Source organism: Microtus oregoni, unplaced genomic scaffold (assembly GCF_018167655.1).
Source record: "Microtus oregoni isolate MIOR12 unplaced genomic scaffold, Mior012 000055F_ref0000237, whole genome shotgun sequence".
NCBI lineage: Eukaryota > Metazoa > Chordata > Mammalia > Rodentia > Cricetidae > Microtus > Microtus oregoni.
This window is the reverse complement of record NW_024543831.1, coordinates 5,340,855-5,359,934: the sequence shown is the minus strand read 5'-3', so window position 1 is coordinate 5,359,934 and position 19,080 is coordinate 5,340,855. Positions and strand designations below refer to the sequence as shown.

The 19,080-nt window shown below is 43.7% G+C and overlaps 1 protein-coding gene across 1 annotated transcript in view; it reads right to left on the bottom strand.

The window, feature by feature from the left end:
* The window catches only part of LOC121438384 (NXPE family member 1-like), a 43,445-nt gene that overhangs the window by 7,699 nt on the left and 16,666 nt on the right, over nucleotides 1-19,080 (bottom strand). The window contains exons 2-5 of the mRNA XM_041638704.1: nucleotides 4,701-4,798; nucleotides 4,174-4,282; nucleotides 2,280-3,070; nucleotides 232-293 (exon numbers count right to left, since the gene is read on the bottom strand). Coding sequence (XP_041494638.1) covers nucleotides 232-293; nucleotides 2,280-3,070; nucleotides 4,174-4,272 — 952 coding nt within the window. The 5' untranslated portion in view covers nucleotides 4,273-4,282; nucleotides 4,701-4,798. The remainder of the gene's footprint in view (nucleotides 1-231; nucleotides 294-2,279; nucleotides 3,071-4,173; nucleotides 4,283-4,700; nucleotides 4,799-19,080) is intronic.

Genomic DNA, 19,080 nt, shown 5'->3' with positions numbered 1-19,080 from the left:
AAAATTACAATTAATACTGAAAAACTTTTCCCCTGCAAGAAACAAACTTCAAGAAGTACCGACCGCTGGGTGTGGTGGAGCATACCTCTAGCCTTAGCACGCAGGAGGCAGAGGCAGGCAGACCTCTGTGAGTTTGAGGTTAGCCTGGTCTATACAGTTAGACCCTATCTGAAAAAACCAAGAGACTAGAAAGGAAACAGAAGCAGCGACCACAGGGTAGAAGAGACTTACTGTTACATCGAGAGACACTAATAAACTTAGGGTTCTTCATCATTTCAACTCCTATGTTGGACCTTGAAAAAACAAAATGACAAATTAGCCTGTTGTCTGTTGTAGCACACGGGCAACATGGATCACCTGCTTGTTAGGGAAGCAAGCGTCCGTTTTGAACTTCTGATAATATGACTGAAACTATTATTTCAGAGGTCTCTGAGGTATTATTAATGAATTAGGATTTGGGAAGACTTCCTCCCCTGCCGAGAGTTCCTGGTGAGCGCTGGAGTTATTTGCCACACGCCGTCAGTGTATGTCTGGAAGCTTTAGATTTTTAAAATAACCACAAAATCCACATTTGCTTCCGCATCAGCTACTCAAGCTCTTATAATCTTGTCCTTCAATCACAATGAGCCTCCTTGTGTCAGCTTAAGACCACCTAAATTTTTCAATACGGCGGACACAGCATCTTCTCTCTGCAGATGCTCACGTGCTATCACTGAAAGTCAATCGCTCTCCCGTCATTTACTGAGGAGGCTGGACTCCTTATGGTACCACACAGACCTCTTACTGCAGCCCCTGCTTCTACTTTTAGTCATGTTTTCTGCTAGTTCACTTTGAATTTATTTTTTAAGCCAAAAGACTTGTTTTATGACAGGTGAAAGTCATCTGAAGGAAGGTAGGCCATCTTTTTGACCTCTCTGCATCCTTAATTTCTATCTCAACAATTGGTAGAAAGTAGAGTTCAGTATGGTGCTTGAATTAGTTGCCTGCTGTAGACACAGGGTAGTTAGTGGGTAGGAAAAGATGAGTGAGTTGCATAATCAGAAATAAAGCAAAGGAATAGAAACCCAGCTGTGTTCTCACTCACTCAGAAAGGGTGCGGGGGACTGCATACCAAGAGCTCGTTTGGATGCCTAGGCCAGATTCTGCAGTGTGTAATTTTTCCATATTTGGTGTTTACTCTTACTTCCACCAATCATTTGTGTTTGAAAGCTTAAGGAGAAAAGATTCTAAACTTGACTTTGAAAACTAGGAAAGGAGTAGCTGAGAAACAAGCATTTTACTTTATTGCAAAGCAAAGGAAAAAGAAATGTGCACATGCACGTGTGTGTGTGTGTGTGTGTGTGTGTGTGTGTGCCTGCTGCAAAGTAGGCTGCAGTAGGGGAGGGGGGCTGTGTGGAGAGGCTGTAGATTTTGCCTAAGTGGAAACAGAAAAGGATTCCAGCTGAAAGGGTGTCTCAGGGCTTGGTGCCACTGTTCTGAGGGGTATGGCGACAGTCACCTTCACAAGTCTTCAAGAAGAAACTTCGATGGTTTATTTTCAGCAATGAGGCATGTTCCACCTCCATGGAGAGCAAGGAGGTCAGGAAGTTAAGTGTCTGTTTGTGAACAAAGGGAGACTACATTGGCCGAATAAATGAAAAAGTCTGCTATGGTATGCAAAGGAGGAAAAGTGGGAGGGAGGGAAGGAGGAAGGGAGGGAAGAAGGGAGGGAAGGAGGAAGGGAGGGAAGGAGGGAGGGAGAGAGGGAGGCTGAGAAAGGCAAGAGAGTCCCACCCTCTAGCTGTCACACTACGGGAGGTGAGATGAGTTATCAACAGAGCAATCTGAACTGGCATGGTAACACAAGACACGGAGATAAATGGATGAACAAAAGATTTAAAGAAGCAAACTGTACGAGATGAGATGAAGGAGGTGGAGGATCATGACGCTATCAAGGCATCATTTGTGGGGAGGTGGGACAACTATGAGCCACAGCAGAACAGTTTCATATGGAAGATATTTTGTTAAACCCAGCTCTGTAGTAAAATAACACGATCGAACAGGTCATTGCTGGCTGTAGCGGAGAATAAACTTCATTTGGTTCCCTTTTATTGGGCAGTCCCTTTTACTGAGCACAGCAATAGGAAGGAAAACTGTGGCTGAATAGGGGGCCCAGTAAAGACAACATAGGTCTTACCAGAATCCTGAGTGATGGAAGCATCTTAGGTCTTGCTCAGTATTGAGGTGGGCAGGATAGCTCTGCCTGGGGGAACCTCTCATTGTACTGAGAATATACTCACTTCTGGAAAAGAGCTTTCTCTTTGTCAGTAAGAAAAGAAACACCTTGCTGGTTGGTGCACACATGGGTCAGAGCCTCACAGGGCATGTGTTGAGGCTTCAGACAGTAGAAGACTTCTTCACCGCCACTATACAGGTATTTGCAGAGTTCAGTGCTTGAGTTTAGGGTCAGGCCACATTTAACTAAGACCTGGGAGGTGCCATTAACAAATTTACCCTTGAAGGCAATTCTATCATAGCCTTGGTTCCGGGCCCTCCAGAGGGCTGACACCCCTTCACTGGGATGGATGAGCAGGATAGACAGGGCCACCTGGCCCTCCCAGAACAGAGTGAAGCTGACCAGGTAGGTGCCATTTTTGAAGTCTGTCACCTTTCCAGAAGCTCCTGCCTTCAGGGCTGGGGAGGATATCCTGGCCCTCAGGAAGTCCCCTCCATACTCCTTCCTGCGTCCCAGGTAGTCCCTAGCTTCCAGCAGCACCTCCAGTTTGTCCCCCGTGCAGTATGTGTCTCGAGGGTTGAGGATGGTGGCAGTGCTGTGTGTGGCGCTGGTGGTGGTGTTGAGGTGGGTGAAGGGTCTGGGAGGGATCTGCTGATCTAGCTTCTCCAGGATCGCCCTGATTCTCAGCTCGTTCTCTGTCGGTGACTTGACCGGTGCCGTCATTTTAGGGCTCTCCTCTCTCAGCTTCATCTCTGTTGGAAACCTTGACTGATTCGCTGGCGTTTCCGGACACGAGGACTTCATGGAGGTGTTCCAGGAATGGAAGGAGAAGCTTGCATTCAGAACGGCCTGAAGCTGAAACGACAAGACGTGTAATGCTCTGTGAACACCAACCGACTCCCAGCCATTTTCACTCACAAGGAGTTTTCCAGGAATGTTAATTTGGAAATAAGAGCTCAGGGAGGAAGAGGCTGACAGAGTTGAGTTTGCTCTTCCCTAGCCTATGCACCTTGCAGTCAGTCACTACTCTTTGCTGCTCCTCCACTGGACAGATGGCTGGATGCTTCTCCACTGGTTCAGTTATTGCTAACGTACATAATGAAGAAAACTGTCCAGTTGGTTTTATGATACATTTTATTCTATAACTTGATTAGTACAATATAGGGAAGATGAAGACTTTTCCTACCCGTGAACATGGCTTTTAAATTCTTTCTCTTCAAAATGCTATATATATATATGTATATATACATAATGTTTATATATAATGTTTATATAAATGTGTATAAACATGGATCCAGAAGGGAAAAATATATCAATATAATTTATGTTTTAATGAATTAAAGACAAAATCCTCATTGTGCTTTAACTTATCTGATTGGAATTGCAGTTGTCAATGTTTTTTATTTTTGCGACAAGGATTTTGTTATACAGTTTAGGCTGGCCTCAAACTCACAATCCTCCTGTTTCTGTCTCCTGAGTGATGGGATTACATGTACTTGATATTTCAACGCAGGAATGCTACAAGAAATCCACGACAAAACATGGCTGAATTCCTAAATAAACTTTCAGTGGTAAGCCTTTCCTACTTATCACTTAATATCGAAAAACTATAAGGCATTAAAATACTAAAATAGCTATCACATGGATAAGGGTAGTAGCAGGCTGGGCTTAGAAAACCAAGCATACACCCTCAGATTTAGTGACAAGTCGTTATTTAGTGATATGGCAGTTGGTGGCCTTAGCAAGAGCCATTTCGGGTGCCTGAAGGAGGGACAAGGCACTAAGGATGAACAAAAAGTGAAGAAGTAGTGACAGTCAGTGTCGTCACCCTCTGACACCCGTGAATAGATCTGAGGAGAAGGGAGCTGAGTGGGAACGAGAGACTTAGTGAAAGGATCTGAGGAGAGAAGCTCACACAGGTAGCAGCTTCTGGTCAAAGTGGGAGATTGCGCTCCTACCTTTGTGGGATTTTGAGAAATTTCAAAAATTATCCAGATGATTATTAAAACTGACATGAATGCTAGCAGCATTTTCTGACGCAGTACGTTTGAGAACATGGTCAGTACCCTAGGAAAGAGCACAAGAGCAGACATTGAGGTGAGGAGGGAGTCCGTCTACACTTACTGTTTCCCTGTGACTTGTGTTTTTGAGACTTGACCCTCTGCCACCAACTGCCTTCTTTTTCCTTCTTAATGAACAACTCCTTTGTCTCCCCTACTGATTGTTTCTTACTCAGACTTTTGTTTGAAGGTTCTCCTTCTCCACACTCCTGGAATGGAATGGAATGGCTCACTGTATGCACTCTCCCTGTTTGTGTTCTATGGAAACACCCCACTTTCCCTCACCATAGTCTCAATGAGAAGCAGAAGAATTAATCAGCCAGCAGGTTCTTTGCAGCAGGCAGGGTGCAGGGAGAGGTGAAAAAGAAACTAACTGATGGGACCCTAAGATTATGCTTATGTTACAAAAGTAATCTACAAAATACCTTTAAACGAAGTTGATCTGTCGTGATTCTTGTTTTGCTGAGCACCAAGTATGAATCTTGAAGGGGGAATTCTTTTGGGGGAAGGAGTCTGAATTACTCTGTATAAAAGACAAATTCAGCAAGGTTATGTATTGCTTGAGGAAAGGGAAAGAGATGAGGCAGGAGGGGATGTTGAGGGGGTAAAGCATGGATGCAGAGGGAACTAACTGATAGTAACAGCTACCCGCTCCTTCTGATCACGTCCATTTCATGGAGAATGGAAACAATACTCGCCAGATGAAATGTGCATATTGCCCCTCTCTGTTTCTTATTAATATTTTTTGGGCTGTCTGACAAGGTTTTGGATGGGTGACTTAACCTGATAGGTTCTAAACAGATTCCGTTTGCATCTTATTGGTACAGAGCAAAACCAGGTAATACTCATGCAGAAATCCAAAGATAATTGACTTGGAAGAAATGATTATATTCTAAAGAGAAACTTTAGCTATCAGACTAGGAAAACAACAGACCTTCAAAAATTGGAAATTCTTATGCCATGAGAAGGAAAGCCTGGGACAGTAGGAGCAGAGGACTCTTCTCTTTAAAAAAGACACAGTCTTACAGCAACAATGACGACGTGTCAACGGTGGGCAGGGCCACACCTTGACCTGACTGTAGTATGCAGGTCCATAACACTCTAACTTTAGCATCCTTCAGGACCTTGATGATAGATATCTGTGCAGTCACTGGATGTCTCTGCCCCTCTTTTTAATATCTCTGCATCTCCCTCTGATGCTTATTGCTATTCTTTTGACTGTTTGCATTGACGTCTCAAGGATGGGTGGCTGAACTTGGATTCTTGGGGTATAGACTGTGACTTCAGTAACAGAGTCTAGAGGAAAAAAAAGTCACGTTAGAGGTAGCTAACTGTTTTAAGCAAGATGTGATGGTCAGTTGCAGCTCATCCTAAATCACTGTCTAGTTATCCAGCTGTGACTTGCCAATTATGAAAACACGGTGCTTGAAGGAACTTCTAGAAGGATTGAATTCTGTGTCTGGATGTTGTGGAGAGGAAATGAATGCATTCGGAAGGAAAGAGAACACAGCTGATTTAATCTGTGTCATTCATTGTACTTGATATTAAACTACTTCCTGAGAACCAGAACCTGCCAATTAATAAAGCCTTGGAGTCAGGTCTGTCTCCGCATTGTAAGCATTGTACCCATTGTGTCACTGGCAAGCATAATGTTTGTGGAATGAGTCAAAAAAAAAAAAAGCAACTTCCAAAAACTTCTAAAAAGCAACTTCCAAAAAGTTTCTACCTACTTAAATTTGTGCTTTCTAAGAAAGCATGTCTAGTAAGGCAACAAACATGCCATTCAAAGGCCTCTCTACCCTAAGACTTACCCAGATTTTCTAACTTTTAGGTGAGTTTTTTGGTTTGGTTTGGTTTGTTTTTTTTTTTTGTTTTGGTTTTTTTTTGGTTTTTTTTGGTTTTTCAAGACAGGGTTTCTCTGTGGCTTTGGAGCCTGTCCTGGAACTAGCTCTGTAGACCAGGCTGGTCTCGAACTCACAGAGATCCGCCTGCCTCTGCCTCCCGAGTGCTGGGATTAAAGGCGTGCGCCACCATCGCCCGGCTGTTTTTTTTGTTTTTAAAGACAGGTTTCTCTGTGTAATAGCCCTGGCTGTCCTGGAACTAACTCACTTTTAGACCACGATAGCCTCAAACTCAGAGATCCACCTGCCTCTGCCTTCCAAGTGCTGGAATTGAAGGCGTGTGCCATCATGCCCGATTGGATGAATTTCATAATGCTTGAGTTACCAGTATCTGTTCTGACCTGTGCTCTTCTACCTAGAAAGTAGTATACACAGATGGAATTTTACCAATCCTGAAAAAAAAAAATCATTGCAATTTTACGACTTCTAGATTTCCAACCAGTGTTTCATTAAATTTCTGCTTATTTTGCTTATTTGTGAATGTAAAAATAAATATCAAATATTTATCCCATATGTGTCCAGAAGATGAAGTATGTCAACAAGGCCAATGAAGAAACTGTTTATGAACATTAGATGCCAGAAGTAGAAACACCACATCCCCATCAGCCCTGGAATATGCCTTCTTCTTCTGTGTGTCCCCACCATTGTCCATAGCCTCTTGCTTTCATCCCACCTGGATGGACATTTTCCAGAACCCACCGTGCTCTACGGTAAATCCGGAAAACTTTGTTCAATATTGAGCTTAAATACTGGGTTTTCTTCCCTCTGAGCTCCCTTTCATCTCACGAGCATACTTTGCCAGTGTACGCTGCAGGATGCTTCTTTGTGACGTTCCTCGATGATGTCAATGGACATTCCAGAGCAGATTCCTCACCACAGTTCTTCTTTAGAGGCTTAGAGCTGGGTGATCTCAGGTATTCCTACGAGATACCTCACTAGCTCCTACACCTCAGCTTGAGCTTTGCCTATCCAAATGTCTCCAGGCTGTCTCCAATGGAGATGCACAAGGGCAGAGGTGTGCTTAACCTGCGGTCTGCTAACCAATAAGAAACACTGTATACATTGCTTAACCTGCGGTATGCTAACCAATAAGAAACACTGTATACATTGCTTCTAGGCTGAGACCCTTCCACTGTGGCTACATTTACAACCCAGAACTAAACAGATCTGAGTTTACCCTGCTCATGGGAATCGCCAAGGTCAGCCTGTCCGGTTAGCCAATTCTCTGTTGTCACTGCCTGCCAGTTCCTCCCCCTGTCCTTGTGAATGATGTCACCTATCAGAAACACGATCTTTCTTCTTGACTCTGCTCCTAGAGTCTGGTCCTCCTCAGTCACTAAAGCACCCATGTGCAGACTGGAGATGTTGTCTCTCCTATCACCAGCGACACAAACTTAGGTCTGGCATGTGGCATCCCAGTCACACTAAAATTCCTGGTCTCTAGCGTGTTTGTGCACAGCCAAAATATTCGTTCTCTGAAGTGATTATAACTAGGGCAACATGACTTGTCTTTTCCAGCCTTTCTTTGTGTTAACCTATGGCACACCAGCTTCAGCAGCAGCCTTGTTTTGATTGTACAATATGATGGGGGTATCTTGGAGCATAAAGGTCCTTAGTCTTATTTGTTCCAAAACAGGGCCCTCTTTGGTTGTCTAATGGAGCCTAGGGGCCTCTTTTATAAATGACATTTTCAAACATATAAAGTAAAATATAGAGAATTACAGCCAAACTCAACTATAGCAAAGTACAGCAATTAACACTTTAAACAACCGAGGTTCTTATTTGGTCACACATCAGTGTCCCATCAGCAAGCAGGTATTATGCTCATAATAATATCAAAGGATTTACAAGCATGGGTGGTATTTCAAGTCTCTTTTTTATTTTATTTTTTTAATCTGTATGTACTCGGGGGTTTTGTCTGCATGTATGTCAGTGTACCACATGTGTGTGAGACTAGTCCAACACCCAGTCTCTATAATTGTTAACTATCCAGTTCCCCCATTCCAATCAAACAATACCCATGACCCTGGAAACAAAAAGGAATATTGCAATCCATATTCCCTGGCTTGGAGAGATGGGCAAGCTGGTTCCCGGCCAGTCACCCTGGAATACACATCTTCTGCCTGTGAAGAAACTTGGGACCTCTGATTCTCAAGAGTCTGATTCTTCCAGAGAAACAGATGTACACTGTCTTGGACATGAAAGATGCATTCTTCAGCCTCCCATTGGCGTAGGTGAGTCAACGCATCTTTGCTTCGAAATGAACAGACCCAGAGAGAGGTTTCAGCAGGTAACATTCCAGGACCAGGTTGCCTCAATGATTTAAGAATTATCCAATCATGTGTGATGAGACACCAAATGTTGACTTCTTGCTCTTCCATCAGAAGTTTCCTGGGACCACACTCTTACTTTATGGAGATGACCTTCTCCTAATCCTCAAAACTAAAATAACTTATAAGAAGGCCAATGAGGGACCATTGCAAGAATGTCCTGGAGGATATTGGCTACAACAGCCCAGCATTGTACATCAGCGGCTACCAGCTGAGTAGAGACAAAAGGAACCTGTCTCACTGTACGATTGCTGCTATCCTTCAGGTCCCAACTCCGAAGACCAAGAGACAGGTTCGAGAATTCCTAGGTGTGGCGAGGTATTGCTGGCTCTGGATACCAGAGTTTGTAGAAACAACAAGGTCTACCTGTATACACAGCACACGGTGTATATGGGTGTGGTGTGTGGGTACTGAGTCCCTAATCTAGACTGAGACTACACAAAGGTTATTCGAGGCTTTAAAAGCAGTTCTGCTTCCTACCCAGATATCTCAAAACTTTTCATCCACAAAACAAAAGACAATAGGGATTTTTAACCCAAACTTTGGGGCCATGTACACACACTGTGGCATACCTGTTCAAATGATTAGGCCCCCATAGGAGAGCCCACCTGCCTAAGAGCTGGGGTGGCTGCTGCTAGTTTAGCGAAACGAACAAGCAGTTAACTCTGGGTTAGGATCTTCTACTTCCAGCACTTCATGCTATTGTGCTTAGAGCTCATGACCTTATACTTACAGCCCCTGGCCAGAGACCCTCCTCTGAGGAATACCAGAATGCTGGCTGTATGTAACCCAGAATGCTGGCTGTACGTTACCCAGAATCAGGCTCTTCTTTTGGACCATTCTCAAGTCCAGTTTGAGAAACCCACCCCTGTCAATTCTGCTGCCCTCTGGCATGATGACAACCAGCAGGGGCTTATCTACAACTGTCATAAGAGGAAAGGTAAAACCAGGGATGCAGGAGCTGCAGTAGTTACTTCAGCTGAAAGGACTGGGGACCAGGTCATATGTATCTCCATCCAGAGAGCAGAACTGATCGCCCTGACCCAGGCTCTCAGCCGGGGAAAAGGAAAAGTCCACCACTGTACACACGGGCACTCTTTATGCATTTACTACCGCGCAGTCCACAGCATGTTCTATAGAGAAAGAGGGCTTCTCATTACCAAGGGAAAGAGCATTAAAGACAAAGAGACAATCTCGGCCCTCTTAAAGGATGTTTTTGCTTCCTCTGTGAATTGCTATCTTCCACTGCTGAGAACATCAAAAAGATACTCCCCGAAGCAAGAAGTAACCCGACCACTGACCTGGCTATCTGACTGATGACCCTAAGACCAGCGGGACCTATTGATAGTCTGAGGGCACATCCTGACAAGGTGTTGCCTGAGACTCCATAGTACAACTAAGAGGAAATAGAGGATGAAAAAAGGTGTGTGTGGGGGGGAACAGCTGGAACTCACATGTTGATGGAGGACACCAAGGGAAAGATCATTCTTCTAGAAATAACGGGCAGGACTCTGGTAACTGACCTTCACCAGGATACTCCTCTGGGGTCCACAAAACTTTCTGAGTTTCTCAGACCAAGGTATGTTATACCTAGATTGGAGAGTGTGGCATGGGATGTCTCAGCCAGATGCCAGGTTTGTGCTCCAGTAAATTCAAAACAGAGAGCCTCTATCCAGAAAGGGGTTTGTATGAGAGGTCAACACCCCAGTGAACTCTGGGAAACTGACTTCAAGATTCAGCCTGCCAGGAAAAGATACAAGTACTTGCTGATTTCATAGATACCATTTCTGGTGGGTAGGAACATTCCCCACCCAGACTGAAACTGCTCATATATTAGCTTAAAAGCTTTACCAGGAACTGGTCCCCTGAATTGTGCCCCTTCCCTTAGCAATGGGGTCCAACAATGGCCTGGCTTTCATAGCCAAGACCTCTTAATTAATACCTAAAACTTAGACATAGATTGAAAACTTTATTGTGCATTAGGTAGGTAGAAAGAATGGGTTAGAACGGACTTTACTAAAACTCATTAGAGTCTGATGAACGGTGAGATAGACCTCCTCCCCTTTGTTTTACTTTGGGCCTGCTGCCCCCTGCCCCCTGTATAGGCAGGGATTTACCGTCTATGAGGCTATTCTGGAAGATCACCACCACTGCTTCTCAAGCTCAGAACCCAGAAGTTGGTAGAACTCTTTAGCCATTCCTTTCTCAAGTCACTACAGACCCTCCAGTCCATCAGACTAGCTGAGAGAAACAGCTGACCTCTGAATCTACAACTGGTTTGCTCTTGTTTGAGTTTGGTAATACTGTCTGGGTCAAGCAGGTGGTCAAAGTGGTCCTGGAACCAACTTGGAAAGGACCCTACATAGTGACTCTCTCCACTCCTAGAGCCATGAAGGTAACTGGCATCACACCATGGAGTCATCACACCCAAGTCAATAAGGCAGGAGCTACGGTTACCACTGCCAAATGGACTGTCTCTGAACATTAAAATTAATGTTTTATCGTGCCCTGGACCCTTCCACTTCCTGCCCTTATGCCTCCTGCTGAGCCTATGTTTTACCCTGCGGATATAAATATAATAGGATCATGGTTCAATCCCCACCACCCTCAAGCCTGGACCTGGGAACTGAGGAAGACAGGGAAATTATAGTTAGCATAACTACAGACCAACAATCTATATTCCATCTTGATCTTTGCTCACTGATGCCCACTTTAAATGTCTGGTAGTACTGGAAAAAGGAAAGATAAGAGAATTGATTTTTTTTTTGAGATAAAAATACAAAGTTTGCAATTTTCTGCATTCCTTGCAGCTGGCCCTCCTGGTTGCCAAGAACAAGGGAATTTCCATTGCAAAAACTGGGGTTGTGAAACAGAGGCTTCCTGGAAAATTTTTTAAAAATAATTCTGGCCAGAGGAAACAGGAAAAACCTAGGGAATCAGACTCTATATCACAGGGAGGGTACCTAGGGGTAGATTTAAACCAGCCCTCGAGATCCAACCCATGCTAAGGTCTCAACCAACTTTTCCCTCCAAAGTACTTAACACACCCAATAACTAGTTAACTACCTCTTGATATCCTGGAAGCTGAGGGATCCCGACTCCTGTTTTTCACTCTTGACAAGGTTCACCACTTAGTTAATCATTCCCAGCCCGAAGCTGGCCAGGACTTCTGGTTATGCTTAACCCCTCAGCCCCTGTACTACATAGAGATAGAAACAAACCAGACTGTCAGCCCATTGACTGATGAAACTCACTGTGACTAAGGACATACAAGGGGCTGAAACTTGTCTAACATCCAAAACCTTTACCCTAGGCACTTACCCTTATTCTGATGCCTGCTATTCTGCTTATGGGTTAACTCATCTGGGCAAGAGCAATATTACTGGGCCTCTGAGATTACTTGGTGGGTATGTACTAATGGGTGGACTAAATGTGCCTGTCTGATGCTTTCCAACCGAGAACCCCCTTTTATGCATCTTAGCACACATTCTGCTCCAGGTATACCCATATAAAGGGGAAGAGGGAGAAAAGAACAAATTTAAAATGGATCCTGCACTATTATAAAAGAGCTTGGCCTGCCCTCATTTCAGGCCTAGTTGGAGCCAGTATCAGCCATACATACATCAGCCTTTATCATGAGAGATCAAAACTTTAAAAACTAAGTAGAAAGGTTGATCAGGACCTAGAGGTATCAAAAGTGCCATCCAGGCTATAAAACTCAGCAGGTAGATAGCACTACCAGCCAAAACAAAGACCTAATCCATCAAGGTCCATAGTTCTAAGAAAGTCTCAAAATGTACTAATCTTGCATTTGAGCTTCTGTGATTCTGCTTCTGGCTATCTGTTCTTGTTAATTGAAGTATGCTAACTCAGGGTTTTTATGCTTAAAATCTCATCTGAGAATAGTTTCATGCTACACTGGGATCCTGAACACACAGTGTAGTTGCTGGTCGGCTAGTAAAGGCTTTCTATTGGCTTAAACCCATGTCTGAGCAGGCTTCGCTGGTGAATACTCCACAACATTTCTGGAGGTCCCACTCAGATCCCAGACACCAGTCTTGGAGACACCAGCGTTGGAAGGCCCTGCTGATAAGAGGGTGCAGTCTGCATAGCCTGGCAGCGTTGGAAGGCCCTGCTGATCAGAGGGTGCAGTCTGCATAGCCTGGCAGACTTCTGTAAGCTCATCAACATGGAGGACTCCTTCTCCTCAGCGAAAGCTCCCCGCTTTCTACCCACACTTACCTGGAGGATGTCTCTAGGCCCAGGATGCTTGACTTATCTCAGGAGTGACCCTTGACACAGATACCTGCAAATGTTCTTCCCCTGTTGACCCACATGGTAATCTAGGCCAGTGCTCTAGCCATTTTGATAGGATCCTCCTGTCACATGCAAAGCCTTATGATAGGAGACGGCCACTTAATGCAAACTAGGGTTTGTCCCCAGGCTCCCTAGTGCTTATATTCATTACATGCTGGAATAAACTTGGGATGATTCACTGAACTCTGTCTCCTGGACAGCTGTCTCTGTTACAAAGCTTCTTGTCACTGCTACTGCCTCTTGCCCTCTTGCCCTGGTGACCCACAGGCTGAGAGGGAAAGAACACCCCCACAGATGCTGCTTGTAAATAGGGAGTTGGTGAGCACCCCCTGCCTGAGAGAAGCAGCCTTTTTAGCCTGGCTGTCCCAACTTGAGGATCAGCAGTCTTCTTTGTTCTTCCTCTGGTTTTCACCTTTGCATGGGGCCAAATACGGTTGGAGGACAATGGAGGCTTCTTGGCCAGGGCAATTCTCTGGAATTGACTAAACATTTTTCCAGCCCGTTTTCAAACCATGACAGCCCAACCAGGCACGGGCAAAAAACTTCTCTCTCTCTCTCTCTCTCTCTCTCTCTCTCTCTCTCTCAAATAAAATAAAATCTGGAAATACAATGGCCAATTAAATGCCACTAGGGTGGTTGCCAGTCTCTTAAATCTATGAACAGGTTTATGCTTGTTAGGACTTTCAATCCCCCCCCAGGTGGCTAAATTGCCTCGGGAATACTGAAGAGCTCTGACAGCGTTTCCTCTCTTTTCTATAATGGGAATTCTGCTTCTTACCAGCTGCTCTTCACAGGAGCATGCATGGGGCACAGAACGCAGCCTGTCTTAGCTGCCATGTGAGTGCAGGGACAGAGCCTGTCTCCCGGCCACTCTGCAGGGCGAGTGGGTGCGGGAGCCTTTAGCCACACTGAGCCCACGCGCCAGCCACCCCTTGTAGACAGCCTGCACGAGGGGCAGGAGCTTTTTGTCTCCACCGCACACAGCTGCAGGCCACCATGTGTGGCTAAGTGTGCTCATCTCAGTGAGTAGGGCCTGGGGGTGGGACCTGTGCTGTCTACCCGGAGGACTCTACCCAGCCAGCTGCAGATGGTTCCTGCTCCGGTTCATGTCAGTCCCCTCCCCACATCCCACCGCTGCTGCCCTGTGGCAGGAGCTCCGGCACAGACGGGCACGAGATGGTACAGACATGTGGAAGAGGCCAGCGGCAGCTCAGTTGTTACAACTCTCCAGACAGCACTGCTTGCTGGATACTGGGGACCATCGTGCTCTCCCAAAATCCGCCAGGAAATTTCAAACTGGTGGGCATAGCTGGCTTTGCCTTTGTTCCCCAGGGGATCCCTCCTCCTTTCCTAACACCCTCCCTTCCCAAACAGGCAACAGGCTGCTACTAGACGCAAAGCACTTCCGCGCTTACCAACACTCTTCTTCCAGAAACTACAATTGGAATTTATTTCCCCCATTATGCCAACATTATACTAAGACTTTAAAAGCTCAAAGTTTTAGCATTAAGAAATGGAGTTCTGGCGAGCTACTAATCTAGCTCTAGAAACAAACACTGGTTATTTACTGTTTAGTCACAAGCTCAAGATGTTTAAGTTTCCTTTGATTGTTCTCTAACTATAAACATCAAAATTCTTCTCATTGGACTGTCTAATCTCTATCTGACTCTCTGGACATAAAATGTGCGTGCTTTTTAATCCTAAGTCATAGCCCCCAAGATGTAAATCTGTTCCAGCTGTTTTACAGACACCAGTTAACTGCCTTTTTCTACAATGTGGATTTCAGTAGACTGGTAATGCTAATATATTATACAACTTTTATTTCCTCTGGTAAACTAAAATTCATACAAATTTCAAGGAATCAAAGTCATAAGACTTGGAGCCACCTGTCAACACATCAATCCAAAAGGTTCCAGAAGTAAGATTTTCTGAACTCTCTGAAGCCCCTGCACTTTAACTTCTGCCCAGCCTATATCTTCACAGATTTTCAACTGGCTGACAATCGCCACCCAGGAAACACATACAAATGACAAACTACCGATACTTCTGATACACAAGCCTTTGTCTAAACCTTTCAGGCTTCCTGGGCCCTGACAAGCCGTGCCTCAGTTCAGCAGGAAGCAGCTAAGAAAGGCACCGTCCCCATAACACTTGCTAGACAGGTGTGGCGACATAGAGCTGGCTTAGAGTGCAGGCTCCTCCTGGGACAGATGAGATGAAGCTAGGAAACGGTTCTTGGCAACCCAAGCATAAATGAAAACATACTTTCTTTGCCTGTTTCTCAAATGTTCTGTCAGAATCTGTACCCTGAATAAGGAAATGGCCTTTGAGCTCAGTTCCTCACGCTCTACCGCATATAGAGTAAGGAAGTGATCCTCTTCTGTATACATTTTTGCCTTGTTTCTTTACACTTCTTTTTATTTTTATTACTGTTATTTATTGAGATATTGTTTCTTGCAAGGTGAGGTAAGAGCTTCTCATGATCATGTAGATGGGTAAAGGAGGGTTTCCAGAGCTGAAGTAATGCTTTTTAGTCTGTATAAAAAGTCATACAAAATAAAGTTTGTTATGCAGTTGTTCATACTCTGTATCCCCTGTGTCCTGATTTGCGTGAGACCCTTACCCAGGGACCCCAACACACTAGACGTTGACAGACAGGCTAAGTCAAAAGAAAACTTGCTAACAGAAAGGAACAAAGTAGCTACCTATAATGCCAACTGACATACAAAGATGGACTCAAATTTATCAATAGGTAGATTCATTAATTAAAATAGTTCTTAAAAGATAGTGCCTGCCCTGGGACCAGGTAACTTCCTAGCACTCTGGAAGTTGTAGTTCTTAAAAGATAACACCGACCCAAAGACCAGGTGATCTCCTAGTACTCTGGGAGTTGAACTTCTTAGTGTATAACAACACAGCCTTATGAAAAGATTCAGTGGTATATGGGTTTTGTCCATATAAGCCCCAACAACACAAGTATCAAAGCCCCAACAACACAAGTATCAAAGCCCCAACAACACAAGTATCAAAGCCCCAACAACACAAGTATCAAAGCCCCAACAACACAAGTATCAAATCCCCAACAACACAAGTATCAAAGCCCCAACAACACAAGTATCAAAGCCCCAACAACACAAGTATCAAAGCCCCAACAACACAAGTATCAAAGCCCCAACAACACAAGTATCAAAGCATCAACAACACAAGTATCAAAGCATCAACAACACAAGTATCAAAGCATCAACAACACAAGTATCAAAGCATCAACAACACAAGTATCAAAGCCCCAACAACACAAGTATCAAAGCACACAACAACACAAGTATCAAAGCATCAACAACACAAGTATCAAAGCATCAACAACACAAGTATCAAAGCATCAACAACACAAGTATCAAAGCACACAACTAAAAAGTTCCCAGATGATGGCTCTGACAAGATTCTACCTTGGTCAATATTTAAAATTTTAATAAAAGCTAATTTTTAACTTCACCTGCTGTCCTTAATAAATATCTGTTTCAAATCTAAGACAAGAGGCTGAAGTGCCTGTTTAACATATAAAAGTTGGACCTCAGTGCCAGGTTCTCCCACTGTGCCTCAGCTCTTACCTGACAGGGTATGGTTCATAGACACTTAAAAGAGATCCATCCAGACGGAACCTTCATCTGGCGATGGATGGAGATAGAGACAGAGACCCACACTGGAGCACTGGACTGAGCTCCCAAGGTCCAGATGAAGAGCAGAAGGAGGGAGAACATGAGCAAGGAAGTCAGGACTGTGAGGGGTGCGTCCACCCACTGAGATGGTGTGACTGATCTAATGGGAGCTCACCAAGGCCAGCTGGACTGGGTCTGAACGAGTATGTGATCAGACCAGATTCTCTGAATGTAGCTGACAATGAGGGCTGACTGAGAAGCCAATGATAATGGCACTGGGTTTTGATTCTACTGCATGTACTGGCTTTTTGGGAGCCTAGTCTGTTTGGATGGAGGGGGAAGGGCCTTGGACTCCCCACAGGGCAGGGCACTCTGCCTTCTCTTAGGACTGGAGCAGGAGGGGGAGAGGGAGGAGAGGAAGGGAAATGGGAGAAGGTGGAAATTTTAATATATAAATAAATAAATAAAAATAAAAATAAAAACTAATAATGGCTCCACCTTTATACCAGTTCCCAATTCAAGGCCTTCTACACACAATGAAAGATTACCCACCACACAAGGATTCCTTACAATCCCCAGAGCCAAGGTTTCATAGAAAAAAACCCACTTAAAAACAACAAAAAAGCGAATGTTTACACTTCTAACAATGCAATTGGCAATGGTCTAAAAAAGTCCTCTAAAGACCCTTTTGGTCTGAGGATTTCGTAGAGGTAAGAACTCTAGTGATCGGCTGCTCTGCTTCTCTGATCTTTTAGCTTTAATCCCCTAGCATCTGACTGGGTTTTTATTATTAAGACCAATTACAATTCATGCTTCATCTGGTGTCCAACTTTTGGGGCACAAATTCACGAAAAAGCCACTTGCCTGTGAGTTTGCAGCCAATGGCATAGGCTAGAGCTACACATAGCTGGAGTCACTGCCCTGGGCCTAGGTTTTCCTTTCTTCTCTCCCAGTGGGTTATGGGCTTTTCCTGAACCCCCTTCTTGGGTTGCTGCCAAACTAGGTAGCTGCCTTGAAACCTGCAATCGGCCTCATGCCTTCATTGCCATCAGCAGCAGATTTAGTGAGACAATTGGGAATCCTTAAAGGGAGGAATTAGTTAAAACAGAGAGCTTTTTCTCCCATTTTAAAAAGTGGGAAACATTATTATTGTGGAGAGAGTTAGGCCTCTGTATGATTACTCAATGTATGGTTTAAAAATGGAACAATTAAACGAAGGGATAATCAACCGGGATTGACATATGTTAATTATCATTTTGATAACCTTTATCGTTGGTTTTGTAATTCTTGGCTTATCTCTAAAAATGTTGGTTGATATGAGTGCCAAGATATAGGCCTTGGAAACACTTATTCAAACAGATCATAAAGATATTCAGATCTAGATGGAGGAATTTAAAGGAGAACCAATTTCAACATTGCTTTATAAGTTAGAGAGGAACAGCCTAAGGTTTTCAAACAACCATCCTTAATTATTACAGTTATTTTACAAGAACTGCCAAATGACAGAGATCCCTAAGACTGTTTAAGTAGTCACTGAAATCATGTGGAAATAGTAGATTTAAGGAGATTCATGGAAGCAATAGTCTCATATGACATGCATTCACCTTTCGTGAGGTAGATGTTTAATTCCTAGAGGCTGAAGAGTCTTGGTTACAGCAGTCTTAGAGCCTGGCCCTCAATTACAATGGAGGACTTGGTGGAAAGATGACTTTATGACCACTGAGCAATAAATTAGGGCTACAGGTATGAAATTTCCTGAGATCAATTTCTTGAAGACAGAAATTGTGCTAATGTAGAAAGGCAATCTCTAGATGATGAACCACACAATGGCTTTATGCCATGCAATAGCTTTGGATGTTTGAGACAGGGTTGAAGAAGTAGGAAAGAAAATTGAGTCATTTTCTAAAATAATACAGGGACCAAAAGAACCTTCACTGATGTCTTAGAAAGATTGACTCCAGCAGTAAATAGAATGATGATACCAAATTCAGAAACTAGACAAATAATAATCAAATCTCTGGCTTTTGAAAATGCTAAGAAACAATGAAAAAGTGTAATTAGGCTGTTAAATGCAAGATTAGCACCCTTAGAGGAATGGATACAAGATATAATCAACGTTAAATCTAATGACCATGCTAATGCTTGGATAGGAGAGGTGATTTCCAGAGGTTTGAAGAAAAATCGCAATATCTAATATTTCAATTTTGGTAAGCAAGGTCACCTAAAAAGGAATTGTAAACAGGGCATTCCAAGTAACAATGTTTGTTCTAGGCATAATCCAAACAGAATGTCCCTCCCTTCTGGATTATGCAGAAAGTGTGACAAGAGCAGGCATTGGACTAATGAGTGTAGATCAACAAGGGTCAGTCAAGGTAATCCTTTGCCATTTGGAAACACCTTGACAAATTCAATTCAGTTGTTTCCTGTCATAGAGGAAACTCCTTCCCAGAACAATTAAAGAACTTAATGCCTATTGTAAACAAAACAAAACAAAACAACAAAAGCCATACTGTTCCTGATGATAAAACAGTTTTAGAAAAGAAAACAAAAATTTCATAAAAAAACCTATAAATCAAAACTGATAAAGAATTGATTTGAACA